Below are 10443 nucleotides of genomic sequence, written 5' to 3'. Positions count from 1 at the left end.
CCAGGAGAGCGGGAGAGGGACCTGGGACAAGGGATGGGGTCACAGGAGAAGGGGAAATGGTTTCCCAGTGCCAGAGGGCAGGGAAAGGACAAGGGGACAAACACCAGGCAGGTGTTGTTCACAGCAGGGGTGACGGGATGCTGGCAGGGGGTTTGCAGTGCCCATCCCAGAGGTGCCCAAGGAAGGGCTGGACGTGGCACCCTGCTCAGGGCTGGGGACAGGGTGGGAGCTGGGCACAGCCGGGACTCCATGGCCTGGAAGGGCTTTTCCAACCCCAGTGATGATCCTGCCGGATCGGATCTTGAGGGAAACCTTTCGTGGCACAGGTTACCGGCTGTGGCTGTCCCTGGACCCGGCCAGTGTCCCGGGCCAGGTTCGGCTGGGCTCGGCTCGGCTGGGCTGGGCTGGGCTGGGCTGGGCTGGGCTCGGCTCGGCTCGGCTGTGCTCGGCTGGGCTCGGCTCCGCTCGGCTCGGCTCCGCTCGGCTCCCCTCGGCTCCGCTCGGTCTCACTGCACGCCCCGCGGCCCCGCCCCTGGCTCAGCCCCGCCCCTGACTCGACCCCGCCCCGGCTCAGCCCCGCCCCCTCCTCCATCCGGGTACTTCCCTTGCCCGCCAAAACCCCCGCGCGCGCTCTCGGAGCCCCGCCCCTCAGCTCCCAGCCTGCCAATCACCGCGCGGAAGGAGGAGCTCGCGCAGCGGTCACGCCCCCTCGCTGACCAATCACGAAGCGGGGAGGGGGCGGTCCCCGCGCATGCGCGCGCGGGGCGAGCGCGAGTCCGAGTGCGAGTCCCTGGCGACGGCGCGGCCCCGGCAGAGAGCGGGACGGGAACGCGGGGACACACGGACACACACGGGGACACACGGACACTGCGGCCCCGTCCCGTCCCGCCGCCATGGAGCACAGCCGGCAGGAGGAGGAGGAGGAGGCAGAGGAGCGGGCTGAGGTGAGCACGGGGTGGGGGGAGCTCGGGGTGGGGCGCGTGGGAACAGCCGCTCACCGTCCGGAGCGGTTGTGTGTGTCCCTGTGTGTCCCTGTGTGTGTCCCTGTCCGTGTGTCCCTGTGTGTGTGTGTGTGTGTGTGTCCCTGTGTGTGTGTGTGTGCACTGTGTGTGTGTGTGTGTGTGTGTGTGCACTGTGTGTGTGTGTCCCTGTGTGTCCCTGTGTGTGTGTGTGTGTGTGTGTGCACTGTGTGTGTGTGTCCCTGTGTGTGTGTGTGTGTGTGCACTGTGTGTGTGTGTCCCTGTGTGTCCCTGTGTGTGTGTGTGTGTCCCTGTCCGTGTGTCCCTGTGTGCGTGTGTATCTCCCTGTGTGTGTGTGCGTGTCCCTGTGTGTGCGTGTCCCTGTGTGTGTGTGTGTGTGTGTGCACTGTGTGTGTGTGTCCCTGTGTGTCCCTGTGTGTGTGTGCGTGTCCCTGTGTGTGCGTGTCCCTGTGTGTGTGTGTTCCTGTGTGTCCCTGTGTCCATGTGTCCGCATGGCCCCGTGTGTGTCCCTGTGTCCCACGCCATCACTCCGCTGCTCCTTATCCTGCTGGGACTGGCACAGCAGGCCCGGTGTCCCCTCCTGTCCCTGCAGAGGCTCTCAGTGGTGTCCCCTCCTGTCCCTGCAGAGACTCTCAGTGGTGTCCCCTCCTGTCCCTGCAGAGACTCAGTGGTGTCCCCTCCTGTCCCTGCAGGGGCTCTCAGTGGTGTCCCCTCCTGTCCCTGCAGGGGCTCTCAGTGGTGTCCCCTCCTGTCCCTGCAGAGACTCAGTGGTGTCCCCTCCTGTCCCTGCAGGGGCTCTCAGTGGTGTCCCCTCCTGTCCCTGCAGAGGCTCTCAGTGGTGTCCCCTCCTGTCCCCGCAGGGGCTCTCAGTGGTGTCCCCTCCTGTCCCCGCAGGGGCTCTCAGTGGTGTCCCCTCCTGTCCCTGCAGAGGCTCTCAGTGGTGTCCCCTCCTGTCCCTGCAGGGGCTCTCAGTGGTGTCCCCTCCTGTCCCTGCAGAGGCTCTCAGTGGTGTCCCCTCCTGTCCCCGCAGGGGCTCTCAGTGGTGTCCCCTCCTGTCCCCTGTGCTCCCCAGCAGGGCCCAGGCTGGCCAGGTCCCTCCATGCCCCGCTCCCCCCGGGAGAGAGGAGCCAGTGACTCTGGATTCCTCCTCCTCCTCTCCTGGGAAAAGGCCGCGAGTTCTGTTATTGTGCTAATTATAGTTTAATAATTATGGATTAATCAGTTCCCTTGGGGCCCTACTCTGCCCTGCAGACAGGTGAGTGCACTGACCCTGCAGGGAAATCAGGGACAGAGGGGCTGGAGTCATGGAATCACAGCATGCTTTCCTTGGAAGGGACCCTCAGGATCACCCAGTGCCACCCTGCCATGGCAGGGACAGCTCCTCCTGTCCAGGCTGGCCTTGGGCACTGCCAGGGGTCCAGGGCCACCTGTGCCAGGGCCTGCCCACCTGCCAGGGAAGGATTTATTCCCAATGTCTGACCTAAACCTCCCAGCTTTTAATTTAAAGCCGTTCCCCCTTGTCCTTTCAGTATCTGGCAGTGTAAAAAGTTGTTCTTTTTTAAAGTCACCTTTAAGTACTGGGAGGTGTCCCTGGAGCTCTCCTTTCTGCAGGCTGGAGTGGCTGTGAGGAAGGATCACACCCAGTGCACTCCTGTCCATGCTGGAGACAGGGGTGAGATCCTGGATGTGCAGAAATCCGTGTCCTGCTGGGCTGGTCCCTTGTGAGAGCGTTGGGCACATCCTGCCTGTGCTGCTGCAGTTCTGGTGATCGCTGTCCCTCTGCTCTCAGAGTGAAAAGCTCCAGGGTGGAGGCGGCTCCAGAGCCAGGAAGGAGCCCAGAGGTGCAGCAGCCATGTGGAAAACAGAGATAGAAACCTTGATTAATCCATAATTATTAAACCTTACCAACTTCTAGAAACATTCCCTGGGAGGAAGGACGGGCTGGTAGAGGCTCAGTCTTACCAGGACAAATGACAAAACCTGGCACAAAGGGTGGAAACAGCCTTGGGAATAACTGGGACACCCTCAAGGCAATCCTGACTGGTGGCTGTGGGAGCTCACTCCTAATGCAGTTTCCATAGACCTGCCCTGTGTTTTCAGGAAAGAAAACTTGCACAGGACAGCAGGGCTGGATCTTGCACTGCTGCTTGTTCTTCCACATGTTTAAACAGAAAGGATTTTCCTTTGAGTGCTGATTTCCAGGTGAGTTCCCCAGGCACGCTGATCCCAAGCTGTGATGTACAGCAGTGAATTTTCCTCCTGCTTCTTGTGTCTCCTTCATTCTGCTCAGCACAGGTCAGGTTATTTGGCTCCTGTTTGGGTCCTTTGCTGGTTCCTGCTGGCCCTGGCTTCCCTCTGTGTTTGTTTTGCCCCAGGGTGTGAGCGCTGCTCTGACAACCCGAGCTGAGCTCTGGGAATGGCTCTGGAGCTGAGCTCTGGGAATATCCCTGGAGCTGAGCTCTGGGAATGGCCCTGGGAATGGCCCTGGGGCTGAGCTCTGGGAATGGCTCTGGGAATGGCTCTGGGAATATCCCTGGGGCTGAGCTCTGGGAATGGCTCTGGGAATATCCCTGGAGCTGAGCTCTGGGAATATCCCTGGAGCTGAGCTCTGGGAATGGCTCTGGGAATGGCCCTGGAGCTGAGCTCTGGGAATGGCCCTGGGAATATCCCTGGAGCTGAGCTCTGGGAATGGCCCTGGAGCTGAGCTCTGGGAATGGCCCTGGGAATATCCCTGGAGCTGAGCTCTGGGAATATCCCTGGGGCTGAGCTCTGGGAATATCCCTGGAGCTGAGCTCTGGGAATGGCTCTGGGAATATCCCTGGAGCTGAGCTCTGGGAATGGCTCTGGGAATGGCTCTGGGAATATCCCTGGAGCTGAGCTCTGGGAATGGCCCTGGGAATATCCCTGGAGCTGAGCTCTGGGAATGGCTCTGGAGCTGAGCTCTGGGAATGGCTCTGGGAATATCCCTGGAGCTGAGCTCTGGGAATGGCTCTGGGAATATCCCTGGGAATGGCTCTGGGAATGGCTCTGGGAATATCCCTGGAGCTGAGCTCTGGGAATGGCTCTGGGAATATCCCTGGGAATGGCTCTGGGAATGGCTCTGGGAATATCCCTGGGAATGGCCCTGGGAATATCCCTGGAGCTGAGCTCTGGGAATGGCTCTGGAGCTGAGCTCTGGGAATGGCTCTGGGAATATCCCTGGAGCTGAGCTCTGGGAATATCCCTGGAGCTGAGCTCTGGGAATGGCTCTGGGAATGGCCCTGGAGCTGAGCTCTGGGAATATCCCTGGAGCTGAGCTCTGGGAATGGCTCTGGGAATGGCCCTGGAGCTGAGCTCTGGGAATGGCTCTGGGAATATCCCTGGAGCTGAGCTCTGGGAATGGCTCTGGGAATGGCCCTGGGAATATCCCTGGAGCTGAGCTCTGGGAATATCCCTGGAGCTGAGCTCTGGGAATGGCTCTGGAGCTGAGCTCTGGGAATGGCTCTGGGAATATCCCTGGAGCTGAGCTCTGGGAAGGAGCTGAGCTCTGGGAATATCCCTGGAGCTGAGCTCTGGGAATATCCCTGGAGCTGAGCTCTGGGAATATCCCTGGAGCTGAGCTCTGGGAATGGCTCTGGAGCTGAGCTCTGGGAATGGCTCTGGAGCTGAGCTCTGGGAATGGCTCTGGAGCTGAGCTCTGGGAATGGCTCTGGAGCTGAGCTCTGGGAATGGCTCTGGAGCTGAGCTCTGGGAATGGCTCTGGGAATATCCCTGGAGCTGAGCTCTGGGAAGGAGCTGAGCTCTGGGAATGGCTCTGGGAATATCCCTGGAGCCAAGCTCTGCTCCCTGGAGCTGCTCCCTGGGGCTGCAGGTGCAGACCCAGCAGGCAGGAGCAGTTTCTGCTGCCCCAGGAGCCCTGCCCTGGCACCTCTGCCCTGTCCTGTTCCATTCTGAGCTGATTTCAGCTCATTCCACAGAATCCCCTCTGCTGCTGACTGAGGCTGGAGCGTCCCAGGGGAGCCAAGGCTGGAGCCCAGCAGGGACCAGGGGCCCCCTGAGCTGCAGTGCCCTGCTCAGCTGTCCTGGCCTCTGCTGGGGTGTCACACCTTGGCACAGAAACCAGCACGGATTTCTGCTGGATTGGGGTTCAAATGGGCTTAAAAATCTTCTGCTCAGCACTTCCCTCAAGGTTTTGCTGAGTGAGGAGAGGCTGGGAATGATGTCCCAGCCAAGGTAATTACCCAGGCTCTGGTAAATTAAAGGTGTTCTGGGCATCAGAGTGTAACAGTGGGGAGGAATTCCATAGCCCACAGAGCTTCTTGCTGTTTATACCACTTCTAACATCAGCTTTATCAGCTTTGTCCATTTCCTCTTTCAGCTGATTTTTGATGCTGAGGATGATTTAAGCCCTGCCCTACCAGGTTCTTGATTCTGCATTTAACCAGTGGGACATTTGAGGCCCAGAAGGATCAGGTTTATGGTTTTCATTCTTAAATGCTGCAGATTGATGGTTATGTTCCAGAGTGTCCAGAATTCCTTGAAATTCTGGGTTTTTTTGGTTAAAGTTAAGTAGGAATAGCAAGCTAAGGTACCCACTGACAGAGGTACCTTTTATTTCAGTGGTGGAAATGATACAGGAATGAGCATTTCCTTAAACCCTGGGGGCAGTGGGGTGCAAAGTGCAGCTCCTGTATGATTTAAACAAAGAATAAATGACGAAGCAGGGGACAGTCAGTGCTTTTTCAGTGGCCCAAAGCTGAGTGTGAAGGAGTGGTAGCTCCTGACTCCAGACAATAACTCAGAAATGCTGTTAAATGCTGGAGCTGGGATTTGGGCAGCAGGCAGGTGAGGGAGCTTTGCACAGGAATGAAACTCTGATGGCAGAGCTGCCCTGGGTGACTCTAAATTTGGTTTGCAGTAGCCAGGAGGAGGCTGATGCTGGGGAAGTTCCTGGGTTTGGTGTTCAGCCGTGGCTGCTGCAGGGCTGTGAACTCTGAGTGCTTTTATTTGGGAATTGGGATTTATTTCCCACAAAAGCTTGAACCAGCTGATCTCTCATGGTCCCTTCTGAGTGAGCTGCTCCAGGAAACCCAAAGTCATCAGTTCAGGATGAACAGAAAGAGGAATTCTGGACAGAAGTGGGGTAACCCCAGGTGCTGTGAGATGTTCCTGCCTGCCCTGTGTGCCTGGGGAGGAGTTTGGGGTGAGGATGGAGGCTCAGGACAGGAGCTGCTGGGATAAACTGGGCAGAGCCCAGTGCACAGAGCTGGGCAGTCTGGGGGGGCTGGGATGGTCCCACTAAAGGACCCTCGATGCTCTTTGGAAGGTGGTGATGGGCAGGAGATGTGTCTGTGGGTCCTGCAGGACAGGAGATGTGTCTGTGAGTCCTGCAGGACAGGAGATGTGTCTGTGGGTCCTGCAGGACAGGAGATGTGTCTGTGACAGGAGATGTGTCTGTGACAGGAGATGTGTCTGTGAGTCCTGCAGGACAGGAGATGTGTCTGTGGGTCCTGCAGGACAGGAGATGTGTCTGTGGGTCCTGCAGGACAGGAGATGTGTCTGTGAGTCCTGCAGGACAGGAGATGTGTCTGTGAGTCCTGCAGGACAGGAGATGTGTCTGTGAGTCCTGCAGGACAGGAGATGTGTCTGTGAGTCCTGCAGGACAGGAGATGTGTCTGTGAGTCCTGCAGGACAGGAGATGTGTCTGTGGGTCCTGCAGGACAGGAGATGTGTCTGTGAGTCCTGCAGGACAGGAGATGTGTCTGTGGGTCCTGCAGGACAGGAGATGTGTCTGTGAGTCCTGCAGGACAGGAGATGTGTCTGTGACAGGAGATGTGTCTGTGGGTCCTGCAGGACAGGAGATGTGTCTGTGGGTCCTGCAGGAGGACAGATGTGTGAGCACCCAGCCCTGTGAGCACCCAGCTCCCCATTTCTGCAGCTCATCCCTGCCTGTTTGTTTGTTGTTCAGGACTGGTGGCTGCTCTGCTGGCTCTCATCTCCTGTGGGCCTTGGGCAGCCCCAGGATTGTTGCACAAATTGAAGCAGTTCAGGGTTTAGCAGCTCTGCTGGTGCCTTGGTGGCAGCAGGGAAGGGTTTGGGTGTGGAAAGCTCTGCTGGTGCCTTCATGGCAGGAATGGTTTGGGTTGGAAAGCTCTGCTGGTGCCTTCATGGCAGGAATGGTTTGGGTTGGAAAGCTCTGCTGGTGCCTTCATGGCAGGAATGGTTTGGGTTGGAAAGCTCTGCTGGTGCCTTCATGGCAGCAGGGAAAGGTTTGGGTCTGGAAAGCTCTGCTGGTGCCTTCATGGCAGGAATGGTTTGGGTTGGAAAGCTCTGCTGGTGCCTTGGTGGCAGGAAGGGAAGGTTTGGGTGTGGAAAGCTCTGCTGGTGCCTTCATGGCAGGAAAGGTTTGGGTTGGAAAGCTCTGCTGGTGCCTTCATGGCAGGAATGGTTTGGGTGTGGAAAGCTCTGCTGGTGCCTTCATGGCAGGAAAGGTTTGGGTTGGAAAGCTCTGCTGGTGCCTTGGTGGCAGCAGGGAAGGGTTTGGGTGTGGAAAGCTCTGCTGGTGCCTTCATGGCAGCAGGGAAAGGTTTGGGTGTGGAAAGCTCTCTGTCACACCAGTCCTGGCTGGAGAAAGGAGGTCCAGCTCTGTGTTTCTCACACCAGCCAGCACCAAATCCCTGTTCCATTTCTCTGACTCTTTGAAATGTGTGTTAGTTCCTGGCACGTTCACAGATGAGGGATGTTCCCAGCTCTAGTGCTGAGCTGTGTGCAGACAGTGGGAGTTTTCATTCATTTCACTAGCTGGTCCTAAATGCTAATGATTTTTATCTAATTTGTGCCACCGGGCTTCTGGCCAAAAAAAAAAAAAAGAGATGTAAAACTGGATTGTGCAGTTTAATGAGACTTTGATGATTTTATGAACACCTTTTTGCAGATGTGTCAGGGCTGACAGGGTCTGCAGAGCCACGATGGGTGACATGGTTGGGTTGCAGTCACATCTGCTGGCATGAGGGGAATTGTGTCTGAAGGGAATTGTGTCTGCAGGACCCCTGAAGGGAATTGTGTCTGTGCACAGCCTCTGAAGGGAATTGTGTCTGTGCAGGACCCCTGAAGGGAATTGTGTCTGTGTGTGGCCTCTGAAAGGCTTTGGCCTCCTCTTCCTCCCTGCACATTCCCTGCTGGAAGCTGCTCCAGGAGGGAGCAGGACACAGCCCTGGGGCTGCCAGAGGGATTCCTGCAGTCCCCGGGGGCAGAGCAGCGGATCCCTGCTATTCCAGGGGGATCCAGGGGGATCCCTGCTGTTCCAGGGGGATCCCTGCCGTTCCAGGGGGATCCAGGGGGATCCCTGCTGTTCCAGGGGGATCCCTGCTATTCCAGGGGGATCCAGGTGGATCCCTGCCCTCTCCAGGTGGATCCCTGCCATTCCAGCTGGATTCCTGCCCTTTCCAGGTGGATCCCTGCCCTCTCCAGCTGGATCCCTGCCCTCTCCAGGTGGATCCCTGCCCTCTCCAGCTGGATCCCTGCTCTCTCCAGCTGGATCCCTGCCCTCTCCAGGTGGATCCCTGCCATTCCAGCTGGATCCCTGCCATTCCAGGTGCATTCCTGTCTGTCCCTGCCCAGCAGCAGCAGCTGCTGACTCCCAGTGGCACCGGGCTCTCACTGCACCCCGGGCCAGGGAGAAAGGCAGGACAGGCTGGAGATCTTCCCTGAGCAGCTTCCAGAGCTGGCAATCCTGCCACGCTCACTCTGGACACCGAGGCATGCCCAGCTCTGAACTCTGGCAGTGTCCCACCTCACACACGGCAGGGCAGCAGGGAGCAGCCTCCCTGGGCCAGGGGAGCTGAGCCTGGCTGTTAGAGCTTGTTCCAAAATGGGATGGGCTGCCCAGGGAGTGCTGCAGCTCAGCCCTGGCAGTGTTCACAGCCTGGGATGGGGATGGGCTGGGCTGGGATGGGATGGGGATGGGGATGAGGATGGGATGGGATGAGGATGGGATGGGATCAGGATGGGATGGGATGGGATGAGGATGGGCTGCTCAGGGAGTGCTGCAGCTCAGCCCTGGCAGTATTCACAGCCTGGCTGTCAGCAGAGCTTGTACCAAAAGCTCAGCCTGGGATGGGATGGGAACTGGGATGGGATGGGATCCATGGGCTGGGCTGGGCTGGGCTGGGCTGGCCTGATCTGATCTGATCTGATCTGATCTGATCTGCCCAGGGAGTGCTGCAGCTCAGCCCTGGCAGTGTTCACAGCCTGGGATGGGGATGGGATGGGGATGGGATGCCATGCCATGCCCAGGGAGTGCTGCAGCTCAGCCCTGGCAGTGTTCACAGCCTGGGATGGGGATGGGATGGGATGGGGATGGGCTGGGATGGGATGGGGATGGGATGCCATGCCATGCCCAGGGAGTGCTGCAGCTCAGCCCTGGCAGCGTTCACAGCCTGGGATGGGATCTGGGATGGGATGGGATCCATGGGATGGGCTGGGCTGGGCTGGGCTGAGCTGATCTGATCTGCCCAGGGAGTGCTGCAGCTCAGCCCTGGCAGTGTTCACAGCCTGGTGGGTCTGTGCTCCAGGGCTGGCTCTGCCACTGCTGCCCTGTGCTTGGGCTCGAGGCGTGGGGAGAAGTCAGGGTGTGTTTCTGATGTCCTGGGAAGATCAGCTAGCTGGCACTGGTTATCTGGGGAGATCTCTTTCCCTTGTCTCCCTGCATTTCTACTTTGTTCTCCTGTGTTCTGTTGTGGGAGATTTCCAGTGCTCTGTGGGGCACAATAACACGGGGAGAGCTAACCTGGATGTTGAAAGTACTTCAGAACCCAGTAACATTGATATTTCTATCCATGAACTGCAGCATGAGTTCAGAGCTGCTTTTCCAGCTCTTTAATTCATGGCACTGTGTGGTGTGGGGGTGGCTGGAGTTGTTCAGCTTTATTTTTGTCTATGTATTTAGCAGCAGAACCCATGTATTGGATTTCAGGAAGAAAAACGTTGTTAACTTTTCTTTATTTGATTTAAATGATGAGGGAGCCCTCAGAGATGATTACACTCATTTAGTAAATCTTTCCTTCTGCCTCATTCTGTGCCCTGGTACAGCCAGTGCTGTCCTGGGGCAGTTCCTTTCCCTTTCCTGTGGAAGGAGGATCAGAGCTGGAGAAGGCAGCAGGGTGCTGCTGCTCCCTGGGAAGGAGGGATTGATCCTGTGTGTTTTATCCCTGGGGAGCTGCCCCTGTGAGCCTGGGCTGCTGCTGGGGGAGGGCACAGCTCAGGCTGGGCATGGCAGGAGGAAAGGGATGAGCTTTCCCGAGGGTTGTGCTGGAATCCCATCCCAGAGGTGTCCAGGGAACGCCTGGATGTGGCACTCAGGGCTCTGGGCTGGGACTCCATGGGCTGGGAGGGATTTTCCAGCCTCAGGGATTCCAGGATTCCACAATTCTCCTACTGCAGTGTCTCAAGCGTGGCTGGCTCTTGATCCTCTTCAGAGCATCCC

General features: G+C 57.9%; 1 protein-coding gene across 2 annotated transcripts in view; it reads left to right on the top strand.

Moving 5' to 3' along the window:
* The first annotated feature begins 627 nt into the window (after positions 1-627).
* The window catches only part of ALMS1 (ALMS1 centrosome and basal body associated protein), a 57502-nt gene continuing 47686 nt past the window's right edge, over positions 628-10443 (top strand). For both annotated transcript variants that reach the window (XM_086890985.1, XM_086890984.1), the window contains exon 1: positions 628-944. In XM_086890985.1, the coding sequence (XP_086747111.1) occupies positions 894-944 (51 nt within the window). In that variant the 5' untranslated portion in view covers positions 628-893. The remainder of the gene's footprint in view (positions 945-10443) is intronic.

This window comes from Cyanistes caeruleus, chromosome 5 (assembly GCF_971803275.1).
Source record: "Cyanistes caeruleus chromosome 5, bCyaCae1.hap1.1, whole genome shotgun sequence".
Taxonomy (NCBI): domain Eukaryota; kingdom Metazoa; phylum Chordata; class Aves; order Passeriformes; family Paridae; genus Cyanistes; species Cyanistes caeruleus.
This window is presented reverse-complemented; position numbering and strand designations above follow the sequence as displayed.